General features: G+C 46.1%; 1 protein-coding gene across 2 annotated transcripts in view; it reads left to right on the top strand.

The window, feature by feature from the left end:
* LOC147607109 (SUMO-conjugating enzyme SCE1) overlaps positions 1 to 16,957 on the top strand; it is a 34,495-nt gene extending 17,538 nt beyond the window's left edge. For both annotated transcript variants that reach the window (XM_086791358.1, XM_086791357.1), the window contains 3 exons: positions 16,021 to 16,173; positions 16,291 to 16,404; positions 16,669 to 16,957. In XM_086791358.1, the coding sequence (XP_086647484.1) occupies positions 16,021 to 16,173; positions 16,291 to 16,404; positions 16,669 to 16,731 (330 nt within the window). In that variant the 3' untranslated portion in view covers positions 16,732 to 16,957. The remainder of the gene's footprint in view (positions 1 to 16,020; positions 16,174 to 16,290; positions 16,405 to 16,668) is intronic.
* The last annotated feature ends 928 nt before the right edge of the window (positions 16,958 to 17,885 follow it).

Raw genomic sequence — 17,885 nt, 5'->3', positions numbered from 1 at the left:
CCAATGTGTCCCATGCAAGCTTCGATGTCTTGCATGAACGAATGTGCGGAATAATAGTCCTTTTCACTGAAAGGGCTATCAATGACATGGCCTGTGCAGCTCTAGAGTCCCATCTCTTTTGCTCTTGTGTGGGAGCAGGATCTACATCAGGAGCTCTTTGAGCACCTCCCCTTTGAGGCGTGGCTGGCTGAATGGTATGTGGGCGTGTGTCATCACCACACACGATGCCCCAAAGCCCTTTGGCTACCAGCAAATTACGGATCATAAAACTCCAGAGGGAGTAGTTAGATCCATCCAGCTTGTCCTCCTGGGTGAGCACACCAAATACATCCGTAGCATTCTGTGCCATGTCAACAAAATATATCAACAAGCAAACCAAGCACCAATGTGCACTGCCAGGCAACCAAATGTCCTGAGCAAATGTATGCCTGCAAATCAAAGCAAGTGTAAACCTGCACCAAATTGTCCAATTACACTCAATGTGTATACATACGCGACAAATCGCAGCTGTAATGCCCAATTACATGCTCCAATCAGAAAATCCCCAATTTTTATGCACTCCAATCGCTTCAATGTGCATCTAATTTGCCAATTTCCTCAAAAGCCCCAAATTTCTGCAAATGTATGAGCTTCAATTTACCAATTTTGACCTCAATTTTGAAAACCCCCAAATTTCTGCAAATTAGAGAGGTTCAATTTGCTGATTTTGACCTCAATTTTGAAAACCCCCAAATTTCATCTGCAATTTTCTTTTCAATCTGATTGCACAGTATTTATTGTCTGCAAAATCGGCATATGACCTGCACTGCAATGGCTGCAGATTTTGTATTTGTGTTTGATAAAAAATTTTGACAGAGAAATACCTTCAGGCTTGCAGAGTGTAGGCTGGGAGCACACGGAGGCAGCTGGACGGCGGATGGCTTTGGGCAGCCAACGGGGAGCTGGGCTGAAGCTTACGGAGCTGATGGGCGTTGGTGTCGGGCGAGCCAGAAGCGTAGGACTGCTGAGCGCTGGAGTCGGGTGCTGGAGAGCTGGAGTCGCTTGCAAGCAGTCGAATGTAAATGTTGGGTAGTCGAGCTGGTTTGCAGGTGTTGTGCAGGTGTCGTGCGGGCAGAACGGTGGAAGCAGCACGGCGTTGATGGTGACGGGGCCCAGCCGTTAAGGCTGGTGCGAACAGCGCTTAGGCGTCGGGCGATCAGAGTGCGTGGAGCGAAGAGGCGACGGTGACGGTGCCGACTAAGGCCGGACGGGACGGGATGCCGGTGCCTGGGGACGACGCTGGTCGGAACAGTGAGCGCTGACGGAAACGCCGGACGTGAGCAGACGGCGACTGGAACGGAACAGAACGGCAGGTCGCCGGCGGGTGGAGCGCTGACGGGGAGTAGAACGATCGTCGACGGCCGGCGGCTGCTGTGCCGGAGCAGAACGTCGACGGAGGTGTAGACGGCGGCCTTGGGACGGGCGACGGCCAGAGGAGGAACGTCGACGGTGGAGGACGAACGTCGACGGCCGGAACGGTGACGGAGCTGGTCGGCGCCGGCTGCGGAGGAGGTGCCGCCCGGGAGGCTGGGCGGAGGCGGTGGGCTCCCCACTAGTGCCGCCTGTTTTTGGCGGCCGGACGGTGGAGGAGTTGGACGGAACTGGCGGACGGAAACCTCTGACGGACGGTGACGGAAATTCGCAGGCGATGGAAAAACACAACGTCGACGGAATTTTGCAGTTTTTTCTGCAGTTTCTGCACAGCCACCACTCCAGGGCCAGCTCCCAGCTCCCAGCTCTGATACCAAATGTTGGGTGTTGGACTCACACACTCACACACACAAACCTGCACATTAGGGTTAGGTGCAGGGTAGAGAAGCTCACACACAGAAATGAGAGAGAGAGAGAGAGAGCCAAAAGTGTGGTATCCACAAAATGCAAGTCAACTCTTGCATGTGTGCCACATCCATATAATATAGAAGTACAAAATATTATATGTCAGAGTGTCCTTTCACACTTGATGTCCAAGGGGAAAAACCACATGGGAAAAAAGTGCCCTTGGTTAAGCCCTGTTCACACATAGCACTACCATAAGTGAGCATATGCCTACACTTATGTAGCCACGTGTCCACAATCTCCTTGGTACGTTGCTTTTGCTCGCTCCCAAACTGCTGCGGAGTAATGTTGGAGCCATAGTTGTTTCTTGTATCGGTACGAACCCATTCGTACCGTATGATATCGTACGGCACGAGTTTCTTCCCCCTTCCCCCCCTCCCCCCACCTTGAGAAAAAAATATTCCAAATGCTAAAAAAATATAGAAATCTTGCTTAACGAAGATCCCAAATGCCCACAATACTTCGCAACTTTCGTGTCCACTGAGTATTCCATATGGGATTGTTGAGAGACCTAAAAAATCTGGCAAGGTAGATTGGTAGTATACACATGATTGGTAGGATGAGAGAAGCTTGCTACATCCCTGGTATAGGTAGGCTAGACAGTTAGATCCTCAAGTTATGTACGAGGGAGAAGATTTGGACATGGCCATTTTGATCTAGAGAGGAGTCTCTAAACCTATCACCCTAGATGCATTGCTCATATTTGTGCAAGGACGGTCCCGTAGTCATAAACGCTACACTGGGAGACCTTTGGTATTGAATTACCCATGCAGGTTCTTTTTTGGAGACAATTGGGAGATCCAACTGGGAGAGACACATCCCCATGTTCTGGTTCCTCAAGCATTGTAGACTCCTCGCCTCCCCCAACCTTTCCTCACATTCAAGCTATAGTTTGTAAGTGTAAAAAAAAAACCGTATTTTATCGTACGGTATCCAAAAATTTCATATCGTACCAAAAATTTCCATACGGTATCGTATTTTCGTACCGTGACAACTATGGTCAGTGGTGTCTCCACCTTCTAGGTATGTTCTTGCTCCTAAAGTTCCATCCATAGTGGAAGGTGTTGCACGGGAAATCAGCCCTAGATCTGGGCACCGTCGTCACCGTAGACATGACGAGGAGGATGATGTATTAGAGCGTCGGGATGCTCGTCATAGCAAGAAGGCCAAAGAGTTCAAGTCAGGGGACAAGGACATCAAATTCGAGAGCTATAATGGAAAGTTGGATACTACCAAGCCACTTGATTTCGTAAGGCAATTTGAAATAGCCTTTTGCATTGAGGAATTTACCGAGAAATCTTAGGCATGTGGGTATGCATCTTAAAGAGACTGCAGGTGATTGGTGGATGGCAAAGCTTTTGGATAGGACAACTGTCATGGCCCTGTGAAAATGGAGCAGGACAAGTGTGGGCATGGTGGTTGCAGAGTCAGAATATTCTATGATTCACATGGGGGGTGCCCGGACAGTGTTTAAGATGTGTGGACAACCCTAGGTGTGAAGGGGGAACATTAAAACATTAAGTTTGAATGTTTATTGAAAGTTGCCCCTAGGCCTTAGTGGCCCTAGGGAACTTATTAAGTTGGGGCCCTAGGGATTAACTTGGGAAGGAGGTTTTCTCTCTCTTCACTCTCTCTCCTCCCTTTTTGGGGAGTCGTGTAGCAAAAGTGGAGCTTCTCTCATGCGCTTGTGATTCCTAGCGTGGAAAAGCTGAAGGAGGAGGAGGCGACTGCTGTACAACAGTTTGGCTGCTGTTTTTCAGAGTGGATCCAGCCGTACAGCACTGTACGGCCAGAGCAGGACACTCTCTCTCTCTCTCTCTCTCTCTCCTCTGTTGCTGGCGGCGCACAGAGCTGCTGCTGGTGGCTGCGCAGAAGCTCTGTTCAGGCTGTGTATTGTGTTTTCCAGCAAGTACACACTGTACGGCTGCCGTACAGTGTACGGGCAGCCAGGTACAGAAGGTACAGTTGCTGCAGAAGAGTTCACAGGTGCTGGACAGACTTGTGCAGGCTGATTCAGACTGGTACAGAAGTGGACAGCAGGCTGTTTTTGCAAGTACAACGCCTGGCACGCATCCCGAGGCGGTACAATCAAGTACAGTGCTGATTTTCAGATCTGTACTTCCAAGGACAGCATAGGAGTGAGCATCAGGAGGAAGATACAGGCAAGTGCAAGCACACGTGTGAAGCAGGATTGTGGGTTCAAGTGCCTGCAGGCACAGATTGGTGCTGTTGCTTCCTCCAGAGTTGTTTCACGAGCTGAACTTGGTAAGCCTTGACTCTGTTCATCCATCTCTCTTTCTATTGCTTGATGTCTGCTACAGGTATGTGTTATCTGGCTCCTTGTGAGAGGAGGAGTATAGCAGATTGACAAGGGATTAAGACAGGGATTGAACAGCACATGTATGTTGAGCTGAGAATATGTATCATGCTTATGAGTTATGCCAGATGTATGCCCATGGCTGGCCTGCTTTGTGAACTTGGCTGATCAGAGGGAGGCACAGTGTGTTGCTTGAGGACACAGATCTGTGTGCATAGATCCTCTGTGCTGAGAAGGATTTGTGGGCAGTCAGATTGGACTACAGGTGTAAACTCTTGGCTGGTTTTTGTTTTGTACTCAGCCATACATATTATTTTAATGGAATAAAGAAATACCGCAAGGGGCGCCAAGCTTTGGGGCCAACAGGTGTCGTTGTGTTTTCAGATTTGGGCACTCTAGCCTCAATCTGTGTTTTGTTTATCATCTAGACTACAAGTGGACGGGTGTTAGCTCTTACCGCACTCTGGTTTTCTATCAGAGGCCGGTTTCAAGGTTCCGTTGCCGGGACCAATCATCAACTTTCTGAAGGGGGTGAGCTCGTGGTTGTTTTGGAGAAAGCCATCGCTGAAAATTCAGCAATCATGTCTGATACAGAGGAAGAGTACTTCTATCATGAAGAAGAAGAGCAAGAATCTTCTCCTGAAAGAGATGTATCTGAGGATATTTTTGCAGGAGAACAGGCTGCAGATGTTGAGCCTTATGAGGATGTAACACAGCCAGAAGATGTGCATGGTAAAGAGGATGATGATGCTCGGTTCAAAGATCGCTTGGCTAGTGTTATGGATACTTTTATGCAGCTCACTCAGAGTGAGAGATTTGCTGAATTTTTGAGATCTCGCTCAGAGCCCCGCACAGAGCCCCAGAAAAAGAAGAAGAAGGTTCGTTCGAAGAATCTTTCTCATGGTCATAGTGGTACCACTCCACAGGATCCATCTCCTGCCCAGTTTCCGAACATGCAGCATGCTTTTGGTGCTAACCCACAGAGTTCCTTCTATGGACAGCCACCTATTCCTCAGCAGAACATGCATCCAGGTTACTTTGGTGGTGGCTCAGTGTTTCAATCCATGACTGGGGGTTATCCTCAGGGAGGCATGGGTATGTATGGGCCTTTTGGAGCCAATTTTCAGCCTGGCATGCAAGGGAATATGTATGGTGGTATGCAGTCCGGTATGCAAGGAAATGTGTTTGGAAGCATGCAACCTGGGATGCAAGGCAATATGTTTGGTGGCATGCAGCCAGGTATGCAGCATGGAATGTATGGAAACATGGCTGGGATGTATGGTATGCCTGGTGTTGGAATGGGAAATGTTGACCCAATGATGGGTATGAATGTTGGGGGCAGCAATCTTACGAAACCACTTCCATATGATAATCTAACGCCTATGGGCAAGGCGAAGGATTACAAGGAAGGGGGAGCTGCAGTGAAGTTTGACACTTTCAGTGGGGCCAAGGATAAATTGAAGGCACTTACCTTTTTACAGCAGTTTGATGCTGCTTTTTCTGGTGGGAATTACACAGAGTCCTCGAAGGTGAGGAAAGCTGCCACTTTTCTCAAGGGCAATGCTTTGCAGTGGTGGTCTACTCTTCTTTTGCAGGGCATAGCACCCACCACATGGGTCCAATTCAAACAGGTTTTCTCTTCCGTATGGCTCACATCTACATTTGAGGTGGATGTTATGACAGCATGGCACAAGCTGGATGCTTCAAAGTGTGATAGTTTGGAGGATTATAACAAGAAGTTTTGGGAAGCTCTACTCCCAGTGACTTCTTATCGTGCCGTGCCATTATCTGAGCAGGTTGAGAAGTATTGTTGTGGGCTGCCCAAGGAGGTACGCGATTACTGTATAAAGACAAGAGTAACGAACATGTCACAGATGATTGAAAATGCTATGACAGCTAATGCGTTACTCACAGGTGGTTCATCTGGATTTAAAGGCAGTAAGAAATTGGGCAAGAAAGCTGAAAAATTTGGGCATGCTTCTCGTGATGCTAAAGGGTCTACAGAGACAAAGTATAAGAAGTTGCCAATGCCCAAAAGGACTTCTGAGGAAAGACAGGCTTTGAGAGATGCTCAAAAGTGTTTTTACTGTACTGAAGAGGGGCATATGTCATTCAATTGTCCCAAGAGAACGTCCAAGAAGGACCCTGACAATAAAGGAGAGCCCAAGCCAAAGAAACCAAAGCCTTCTGCAGGCTTAGTTCCTGATCTTGTGGGGGAGCAGCTAGGTGGTGAAGCTACAGAGTTGTGCAGGGCATGGGGCAAAGTGAGAGATCAGAATGCTTTGATCTTCTTTGACACAGGTGCTAGAGCCAACTTCATTTCACCAGATTTGGCTGGCCGATTGGGGATTCGCGCAGAGGACATGGGGCCGTTACATGAGGCAAATATGGCTTGTCCAGGGTATGCAGAACCTGTTACTCCTATCATTGGGAAGCTTCGGCTTCATTTGCAGGGTTATGTGGACAGCGAAGAGTTCTTCATCATGCCTTTGGATGGCTGTGATGTTTTGTTGGGGATGCCATGGTGCCACAGGGTACATGCGGTGGTGGATACTTACAATAGGAAAATTACTCTGACTCATAGAGGGAAAGAGCATGTATTGGATGTAAAACTCAAAGGGGAATCTGTTCCTATTGTATCCGCTTCGGCGATTTCATCAGTAATGAAAAAGCATCTTTCCGCGTACTTGATTTATGTAAAGGATGCACAGGATGATGAGTCTAAGTCTAATTTGTCAATGTTAGATAAGGACAGGGCTGATTTCTTAAGTGGGTTTCAAGACTGTTTTTCCGAGTCATTGCCAGGAGAATTACCTCCTGAGAGGCCAGAAGATCATGCTATAGATCTGATACCTGGTAGTACTCCACCGAATAGACCGCCGTATCGTGTTAGTGCAGCCCAACAAGAAGAGATTATGAGTCAGGTGCAGGAGCTATTGAATAAGGGGTTGATTCAGCCTAGCTCATCACCCTTTTGCTCACCTGTGCTCTTAGTGCAGAAGAAGGATGGTTCTTGGCGCATGTGTATAGATTACAGGGCGCTTAACAAGAATACCATCAAGAATCGATTCCCCATACCGAGGATCGATGACATATTGGACCGCTTACAGGGCTCCACAGTTTTTAGTCGTATTGACTTGAAAAGCGGGTATCATCAGATACGCATTAGACCCGAGGATGTGCATAAGACAGCATTCCGAACCACATTTGGGTTGTATGAGTTCTTGGTTATGCCCTTTGGTTTAACAAATGCGCCTGCCACATTTAACAGAATGATGGACAGGATTTTCAGGCCTCATAGAGAGTTTGTGGGCACATTCTTTGATGATATGATTGTGCATTCACAAACTGAGGAAGAGCATAGAAGGCATTTGGCCATTGTGTTTGCAGAACTCAGAAACCATAGGTTGGTGGTTAATGGCAAGAAGAGTGAGTTTTTCTTGCAGGACATACATTTCTTGGGGCATATTGTGTCTGGTCATGGAGTCCGTATGGATCCAGCCAAGGTGGAAGCAATACTTAATTGGCCAGCTTTGAGGACCGTGCATGATGTACGCAGCTTTCTAGGATTGTGTTCCTATTACAGGCGTTACATAAGGCACTTTGCTGAAATTGCTTCGCCTCTTCATGCTTTGACGAAGAAAGCAACTCCGTTTAGATGGGCTGATCGGGAAATTACAGCATTCAAAAAGCTCAAAGAAAAGCTTACTTCGGACCCAGTATTGGTGTTACCGGACCTCCGAAAGGCTTTTGTTGTCCAGTGTGATGCATGTGGAAGTAGCATTGGTGCAGTTCTCATGCAAGAGGGACATGTGATAGCCTATGAGAGTAGAGTTTTGCAAGATGCCGAGAAGCATTTGCAGGTGTATGAGAAAGAGATGTTGGCTGTAATTCACGCTCTTTCTACATGGAAACACTACTTGCTTGGGGCTGATTTTACTGTACAGACAGATCATCAGACCTTGCGATATTTCCTCACGCAGACTAAGCTTTCAGAGAAGCATATGCGTTGGGCAAACTTTTTGTCAATGTTTCACTTCCAGATTGTGCATGTGGAAGGCAAAAAGAATGTAGTGGCAGATGCTTTGTCACGCAAGCCACAGGTCTCTGCAGTTTCACTTGCTTATCATCATGAGCTTGATGAAATGAAAGAGCAGTATGCCCATGATGAGGATTTTGAAAGGTTGTATGATCAGATGTCTGAGGGTCAGCGGCATGAGCATTACACTCTTAGAGATGGGTTTTTATTGATGCATGGCAGACTGTGTGTTACCAGGCCATTGCGACTCAAGGTTATGATTGAAAGTCATGCTCCACCGTATGCAGGTCATAGAGGGATTGACGCCACGGTCAAAGCAGTGGAGACTTTCTTTTATTGGCCAACCTTGAGAAGAGATGTTGATGCCTTTGTGAGGCAATGCATCGTATGTCAGAAGGTAAAGTTTGACCGTCAGAAGACACCAGGGTTATTACAGCCTTTACCTATTCCGGATAGACCTTGGGAGAGCATTGCCATGGATTTTGTATTTGATCTTCCACGGACACAAACGGGAAATGATGGTATCTGGACAATCATATGCAGGTTCAGTAAGCAGGCTCATTTCATTCCCGTGAGGAAGACAATTAAAGTGGATCATATGGTGAAGTTGTTCATGGCGAACATCTTCAAGTATCATGGCTTGCCTACGTCTATCATTAGTGACCGTGATCCACGGATGACGAGTTTGTTTTGGAGAGGGTTGTTTGACAACATGGGTACAACTCTCAAGTTTTCATCGTCATTCCATCCACAGACAGATGGTCAGTCAGAAGAGGCTAACTCTACAGTGTTGGATCTTCTTAAGTGTTATGTGTCAGAGCACAAGCAACAATGGGAAAAGTATCTTCCTTTGGTGGAGTTTGCATATAACAACACTGTACATAGCTCGACAGGCAAGGCGCCTTTTGAGATTGTAGAAGGAGGGAAGAAGGTTCCACCCATTTTGCATACAAAGGATAAGATCTTTGAGGCTGATCAGTATGTGGAGAGCTTGGATGAAGCTTATCGGAGAGTTAAGTTGGCCCTCCAGAAAACTCAGCAGAAGCAAAAGAAAGCCGCAGACCGTCACAGACGTGATTTACAGTTTGCATTGGGTGATTGGGTTCTTTTGCGCTTTGAAAAGGCTAGACTCAAGAAGATGAAGGGTAAAGAGCGCTTATTCCCTAAGTTGAGTATGCGATATTATGGGCCTTTTCAGGTTTTGGAAAAGATTGGTGAGGTAACCTATCGTTTGAAGTTACCAGATCACTGGAGGATTCACAATGCTTTTCACGTGAGTCTTCTTAGACCTTTCCGTGGGGATGTGCCTGAGGATGTATCAGATGAGGCTCAGCCGGAAGTTGAGGAACTTGATGAGGTTCTGATTCCAGAGCAGATACTGGCACATAAAGAAAGGAAGGTACGAGGTAAAGTTTCCCGTCGCTATCTTGTGAAGTTCAAGAACTATTCACCGATGGATGCGAAGTGGATGGAGGAAGGTGACTTAACAGATTCACCTCAGGTTTTGCAGCTTTATCTCGATGCCTTTGAGTTAGAGCCGACTCTTATTGTGGCTCATTCAGGTTCAGCAGAGCATGGGTCTGGAGCATTACCTGATGCTCAAGAGGGGGGTAGCACCTCCACTCCCTTGATACAGACAGGCTCAGATGACATCTAGAGGTCGCTTGGTGCAGATTTTATCTCATCCGAAGGTACTGAGGCTGACAGTACATCTGTTTATGGGACTTCTATGATATATGTGTACTAGTCACATGGACATTTTTGTGGATATGTATGGTTCACAGTGGTATACAACTTGGACTATTACTATGCCATTGCTTTGCAGTGAATGATGATACATGTGTATGGCTCAGAGAGATTGGGACGCTGATCTTGCCATATTGTATATTTCACTTTGGATATTTTGATGCATCACCAGAATGCAATCGAGGACGCTTGCCATCTTTCAAGAGGGGGGTATGTCATGGCCCTGTGAAAATGGAGCAGGACAAGTGTGGGCATGGTGGTTGCAGAGTCAGAATATTCTATGATTCACATGGGGGGTGCCCGGACAGTGTTTAAGATGTGTGGACAACCCTAGGTGTGAAGGGGGAACATTAAAACATTAAGTTTGAATGTTTATTGAAAGTTGCCCCTAGGCCTTAGTGGCCCTAGGGAACTTATTAAGTTGGGGCCCTAGGGATTAACTTGGGAAGGAGGTTTTCTCTCTCTTCACTCTCTCTCCTCCCTTTTTGGGGAGTCGTGTAGCAAAAGTGGAGCTTCTCTCATGCGCTTGTGATTCCTAGCGTGGAAAAGCTGAAGGAGGAGGAGGCGACTGCTGTACAACAGTTTGGCTGCTGTTTTTCAGAGTGGATCCAGCCGTACAGCACTGTACGGCCAGAGCAGGACACTCTCTCTCTCTCTCTCTCTCTCTCCTCTGTTGCTGGCGGCGCACAGAGCTGCTGCTGGTGGCTGCGCAGAAGCTCTGTTCAGGCTGTGTATTGTGTTTTCCAGCAAGTACACACTGTACGGCTGCCGTACAGTGTACGGGCAGCCAGGTACAGAAGGTACAGTTGCTGCAGAAGAGTTCACAGGTGCTGGACAGACTTGTGCAGGCTGATTCAGACTGGTACAGAAGTGGACAGCAGGCTGTTTTTGCAAGTACAACGCCTGGCACGCATCCCGAGGCGGTACAATCAAGTACAGTGCTGATTTTCAGATCTGTACTTCCAAGGACAGCATAGGAGTGAGCATCAGGAGGAAGATACAGGCAAGTGCAAGCACACGTGTGAAGCAGGATTGTGGGTTCAAGTGCCTGCAGGCACAGATTGGTGCTGTTGCTTCCTCCAGAGTTGTTTCACGAGCTGAACTTGGTAAGCCTTGACTCTGTTCATCCATCTCTCTTTCTATTGCTTGATGTCTGCTACAGGTATGTGTTATCTGGCTCCTTGTGAGAGGAGGAGTATAGCAGATTGACAAGGGATTAAGACAGGGATTGAACAGCACATGTATGTTGAGCTGAGAATATGTATCATGCTTATGAGTTATGCCAGATGTATGCCCATGGCTGGCCTGCTTTGTGAACTTGGCTGATCAGAGGGAGGCACAGTGTGTTGCTTGAGGACACAGATCTGTGTGCATAGATCCTCTGTGCTGAGAAGGATTTGTGGGCAGTCAGATTGGACTACAGGTGTAAACTCTTGGCTGGTTTTTGTTTTGTACTCAGCCATACATATTATTTTAATGGAATAAAGAAATACCGCAAGGGGCGCCAAGCTTTGGGGCCAACAGGTGTCGTTGTGTTTTCAGATTTGGGCACTCTAGCCTCAATCTGTGTTTTGTTTATCATCTAGACTACAAGTGGACGGGTGTTAGCTCTTACCGCACTCTGGTTTTCTATCAGAGGCCGGTTTCAACAACTGCTATATGGAGTGCTTTCAAAGAGCAATTTTATGATCAGTTCCTTCCTCCTCACTTCAAGAAGGATGTACGAAAGGAATGGGATTGGCTAACATAGGATGAAGGCGAATCCGTTTACTCTTATGTTTCAAAGTTTTGGCAGATTCTTCTCAAAGTCACATCTTTCATGACGATTAGTGAGGAGGAGAAGAAAAGAAAGTTTGAGTCCGGGTTGCAACGAATCATTCAAAAGAGCCTTGTAGTGTATCTGCACAACACCTTACAGGAGTTCATATACTCGGCCACTATTTTTGAGGAGTTGCATGGTAAGGGAGCGTCAAAAAGACAAATTCAGCTCATACAACGGGAAATTCAGACCTGGAAAAAGGGTGGACAGCCACCTAAGTTTATGCCTAATGAGTCCAAGTGTCACGATTGTGACGTATTTATGTATCAGATTCTCTCTTCATTGCTGATTCCTGTTGCAGATGCAAAGAGTAACCAGCCAAGGGAACCCCTACCCTCGACTGGTTGCGACTCTTCGCCAAAGGATGTACCTCTTCATCGAATAGCCACATCCCTTCGACGAATGGTTGTATCCCTTGATGAATGGTTGTGCCTCTACATCGAATAGACACATCCCTTAGCCTAAAGTTGTATCCTTTCGTCTAAAGTCATGTCCTTTCATCAAAGGACGTGCCTCTTCAAATGTGTCTCTTCATCTCCTATATAAGAGACCTATTGTACTCAGTTTAATACAACAAGTCAATTCAATCTTATCTCAAGTGTTCTCCTGAAGGTTCTTGTTCTAAGTTAATTACTTAAGTAGTAATTAGTACACAATATGAAGGATTAATAACATAATCCTCACAGTGGTATTAGAGCAAATTTTTTTTCCTACCCGTGGGTTGTGAAGCCCTCACCCGCCGCGGCACTCCCTCATCCACCTCTCCTCTCGGTGTTGTATGGAAGAAGCAGAGCGATGGTGGACTTGGCGTGAATCCTTGCTCATAATGATGTAAACACAAACAAAAGGTTTCACATCCACACACACGTATGGTGTGTATTGCAGAGAGGGAACCCTTGCTGCATACCTGGACTACCCTCCCTCCTTGCTGACCAGTGAGTTAGGCGTTCGCAGCATGGCGTCTCGCTGCCAAATATGGAACACTCCCTTGCTTCGTGTGCTGCAGGCTGTGAGCCTCGTTGATCCTTGCAGCTCCCGACCCTGAATTCCTCACCGCCGACTAGCGCCTGCTGCCCGCCTCTTCGCTTTGCTGGTGGCACCCCTTCGAAGCGGCGCATCCATCCAGTCAGCGACGCGTCCAGGCCTTGAAGCGGCGCATCCTTTTTCATTCGGTGACGTGCTCCAAGCCGTCACCTTTACACCAAAGAAAACAACAAACAATTTTTTTTAAAAAAACGTACTATTGCCATGTGGGTATCTCAAAACAAAAAAAAAAACCCAACGGGCGTGTGTTGGGCGTGCGCTGGTGTGAACCGCCACCCCTGGGCGATTCGGCAACACCCCCCCCCTCGGTTGTCAGGATGTCGCTTTCCTCTTGTTCGCTTCCCTCTTCCCAGCAAATTGGCGACCAGCACATTTTTTTAAAAAAAAAGAGGAGAACCCAACGGCCAGCCGACCAGTGCATTAAAAAAAAAAAAGGCCAACGGCAGCGTGTGGCTTCATCTGCGAATTCTGCCAGCCACTTCCCACGTTCGCTCTCTCTCCTCTAGCGATGGCCCATCTGCAAGCACCATATTGCGCGCGCAATGGCAGACGAAGTTTTCGAGGTGCCCGTTCCGTATCTCTCGTATGTAGACGAGGTTCCCAAAGATGAACTGCTGGCGAATCCTCTCCCTTCACAGGAGATTATTGTCATCCCGGCTTCACCCTTGTCTGAGCCAGAGGTGATCATTATTCCCAATTCCTCGTTCCCCCACGCCGGGACCAGCTCCAGTTCCTGCACGAGTTCCAATTCCTACACCACATGCATCACATTTTGCCCCAGGATTATCTGAGTACCGGGTAGATGCGGTGAACAATGTTATGATCAAGAGATGGTCTCCATATTGATGGCTATAAACAAATCCTTGGAGCAGCAAAACTAGTCCTTGTACTTGCTGTACTTGCCATGCTGTACCTGCCATTGTACATATTGTACTAGCATTTGTACTTGTTGTACCGACCACTGTATCGGCTGTACCAGCCATTGTACTTGATATACCAGACATTGTACCGATTGTACCAACCATTGTACATGTTGTACCAGCAATTGTACTTGTTGTATTGGCTGAATGGCGAGTTGTACTTGTTGTACCAGCTCTATTGCATGAAGACCTGTGGTTTTTGGGAAAGAATCAGTACCCACACAGAGGTATATGGATTATATTGTTGGCTCGGCATTTCTACAGCTTGTGTTTCGGCTTGGTAGCCTCGTGTTGGGTTGTGTTATGGCATTGTATATGGATAATCGGGCATCTCCCGTGGGGGGAGTAAGGCCCGCAAAGCTTGTACATGATATTATTCTCCTTGGGTAATAAAATACTCAAAGGGGGGGAGTCGGCCCATTCCAGCCTCTATGCGGTGTCACATGTGCAAGCTCCATTTTCAGCATTTGTGGATGTTTTGTCCAACTTTTATGTTTAAATGTTTTAATATGCATTGATGGTATCAACAAGTGTGTCAAAGGCCCTAGTCCCCTGGGCACCCGTTGCGAGTTACAACTGTGTTGATTTATAGCAAAATTCAGCAAGATACCAAGGGTTTCTGCCGATATGGTTTTTGCCTGGCTGAATTCAACCCCACCCACTGGTTGCAAAACGATTTGGCTTAAGTGCTGTTTTGGGCCTGTTGGTTTGCACAATCGTGTGGACAGCCGAGAAATAAAGGAAACAATTAGTGACTGTTTGGCCCTGCTTGGTGACCGAGGGTTTGCTTCTATTTGAAGAGCAATTGGTAATTGCTTTGGCCTTGGTTGGTGACCGAGGTTTTGCTTTCTTTGAAGAGCAATTGGTGATTGCTTTTGCCCTGGTTGGTCACCGAGGGTTTGTTTTCTTTATTTAGTAGTTGGTGACTGCTTTGCTCTGGTTGGTGACCGAGAGTTGGTATTGCTTTGTTTTTCACAGATTTGGATAAATCTGGTGCTGGCAGAGGAGTGGAACTCCCGGGCATCCGCATCTTGTACAAGAGAATACTCTGTTGGTAATAAAGATACCTCAAGGCTGTGGGTTGGCCCAACTTCAACCCCTAGTGTTTATGTTTATGATGCGTGTGTGACAGATGTATTGATTCATGCTCATGTTGTGATGGGTGTTGAATGTATGCTGTGATTTGGGCCATTGTTTACTGTATTCATGTGTTCGCTTATGACACAAGCGGGTTTTCTGCCACTTACAAGGCACTCTGTACCTCATATTGTTCTATCCCGGGGAGGTGATTCATAGTTGCATGCCTTTACAGATTCAGATTGAGTTGGATGCTACGACACTAGAGTGTCCACTAGAGGCTTTTGCTTTTTGGATATTTGTGAGGTTCAGGATTTGGACTCGGACTTGGATTAGGACTCGAAACTTGGATTTGGACTTGGACTTAAATTTGGATTTGGATATTGGATCTGGTACTAGCCCAATGAGAGATACTTGTGGGTCATCCCCGTGGTGTGCTCAACATCAGAGATGTTGTGCCTAGACATGGACATGGATATCCTACATCGGCATATCCGTTTGTTTTGTATTCATTGATTGTATTGATCCTTACCAGCGTGCCCATGGATTGTTCCTGAATAAATTCTTGAAAGGGGGCGGGACACGTTCCCCGCTCAGTGTGGTGTGTTGAGCAAGATCCCTATTCCCTTCTCTGTTCCCTCTCTTTCTATATCTTTATCTTTTGGACACGTGGTTTAGTTTGTCACTGCACGCCCCGCTGGGCTTATAGTGCACGTAACATTATCACTGCTCTAGCTGTGGGACCTTTGCTTGTTTAGATAAGTGTAGGTTATTCTAAACTAACAATGAGTTGATGGTGTTGGTTATTCTAAACAATCAATGTGTTGATGGTGTGTCGTTCATGCAGAAAGTGCATTATTTGCTCTCTCTCTCTCTCTCTCTCTCTCTCTCTCTTGCATAGCAATTTATGTGTTGTGCTCCTTTATGAGAGATCCCAAGCTCAAGTGCTATTCCCTGCACTTTGCTGTTGTCATATGTGGTCTGCTGGCTTGGCTATGACGTTAAAGACACATCACATCTGTGTGTGTGTGTGTGGTGAGGCTGTGCTTTAAATGTAGACTAATTTGCAGAAGCACTTTGTTATGTTACAGAAATAAAAAGATCCAAGCATGAAGTGTTTCCCATGCTTGTTTAGCTCGCTGGCTACTTTCTGAAGGCTAATCAAATCTTCTCTTTGATGCAGACTGATTGGGAAGGTGGGTTTTTCCCAATCGCCATTCATTTCAGTGAGGACTATCCGAGCAAGCCTCCAAAGTGTAAATTTCCCCAGGGATTCTTTCATCCAAATGTTTATCCATCCGGGACGGTTTGCCTCTCCATCCTCAATGAGGATTCCGTAAGTGTCTACCGAAGCTCTACCTCCCTGTTCTTCCTCTACTCCTTTTTGCAGCAACTAGATTTTCGATGTAAGTTGAACAGCCCAAACTGGCATGGTGCATTTTGTTCGTGCTAGGGATGGAGACCTGCCATAACCGTGAAGCAGATACTTGTGGGTATTCAAGATCTTCTAGATGCACCAAATCCTGCTGATCCTGCTCAAACTGAAGCTTACCAACTCTTTATCCAAGTAGGTAGAGATGAGCTTTCATGGTTGGGCATTTCAAAATGAAACTTGCTAAGTTTCTTGTTTTAGAAGTTTACTATATCAGTTGAACTTAAATTTAAGCAACTTGTGTTTTCTTTTTGTTCCTTACATGCTTTCCAAAACTTGTTTTACTATGTTTTTTGTTTGTTTGTTGTTTAATAAATGCAATGATTCTGATCTTAGGAAGATATATATCATAGTTGGGTGGCCAGGTCATGGGTTGTCATGGTAAACCTTTGATTGCAGGATCCTACTGAATATAAAAGGAGAGTGAAGCTTCAGGCCAAGCAGTATCCTCCCCCAATTTAAAGAGGCCAGCTGCAAGTGCTCAGTTATTCAATTCGGTGTGCCGCAATGCTAGACGATTATGTTTTGCACAGTTAATATATCTACATATCATTCGGCATGTAACATATTTGTAGTTTTATGTCTGGTCCTCAGAACCTTGCGACCAGTGTACAATTATGATAACATGCATTTTGGCTGAAGATTGTGAGAATGTATGCTTGGTAAAAAATTAAATTTTTTTCATGTTGCTAGGTTTGTAAGGTTGAGGATGAGCTTTTAGTGTTTTTATTCTGATTCAGTGATTGATAGCATCCTTGGTTTCTATGAAGGACAATTGATAAGGACCTAAGGCCTTTCTTAGATTTTGTAGAGCATTTGTTTCAAGGATAGTGAAACATTATTTCTTAGCTGCAATTAGAGCCTTGTGAGACAGCTGGGGCTATTAACCCACTATGTCAAGGTGCATTTCAACATGACACTTGTTTGGTCCTTTGGTGAGCCATTGGATAGGCCACATTTTATTCTCGCTGCTGGAAGCAAAGTTATGATCTAAGTGGGTATGTGGGGAAGCTTTTCTTATGGGTAGGATTTATCTTTGGCCAGAGTTACACACAACTAGCAGCCAAAGCACAAAGAAAGCAAAAGCTGTGTACCGACCTCAACAAAGTGTGGGTACTTGTAGGGCATTTTTTTTTTCATTCTGCCCATGGCAATGAAAAGAGGATGTTTTGGCATTGATTGGGCTTTTTGATTTGGCTACTTTATTGTTACTTGTTGGAGAACATTTTTTGCACCCATTCCCCTGCACTCTCACAAATTGCTCGTCTTTGGTTTGGTGAGATACTTGAGCCCTTTTGGATGATTCACCAACGAATACCTGATGCTCAATCAATGAGTTTATGAAAGGACAAGGATGGGTTGCCACCATAGAGCCCATGTATGGTCATTTGGAGTCGACAAGGGAGTGATTCAATGGGCGCACTCTTGGCTTTTCAACATATTTTAGAATGAAGGTCAAAAGGTTTACTTGCATGTAGCACCATAGGAACATGTCTATAGCAAGAAAGAACTTTAGCTTGACGTATAGATCATCAGCTCCTTTTAGTGCAATGATTGGAGATCACATGGCCGCACCAATTTCGATTGTCGATTACAACCAATTTTGATTTAGAAAT

This window comes from Cibotium barometz, chromosome 56 (genome assembly GCF_041138505.1).
Source record: "Cibotium barometz isolate CiBa-2024 chromosome 56, ASM4113850v1, whole genome shotgun sequence".
NCBI lineage: Eukaryota > Viridiplantae > Streptophyta > Polypodiopsida > Cyatheales > Cibotiaceae > Cibotium > Cibotium barometz.
The sequence above is the reverse complement of the archived record's forward strand: the minus strand, read 5'-3'. Positions and strand labels throughout refer to the sequence as shown.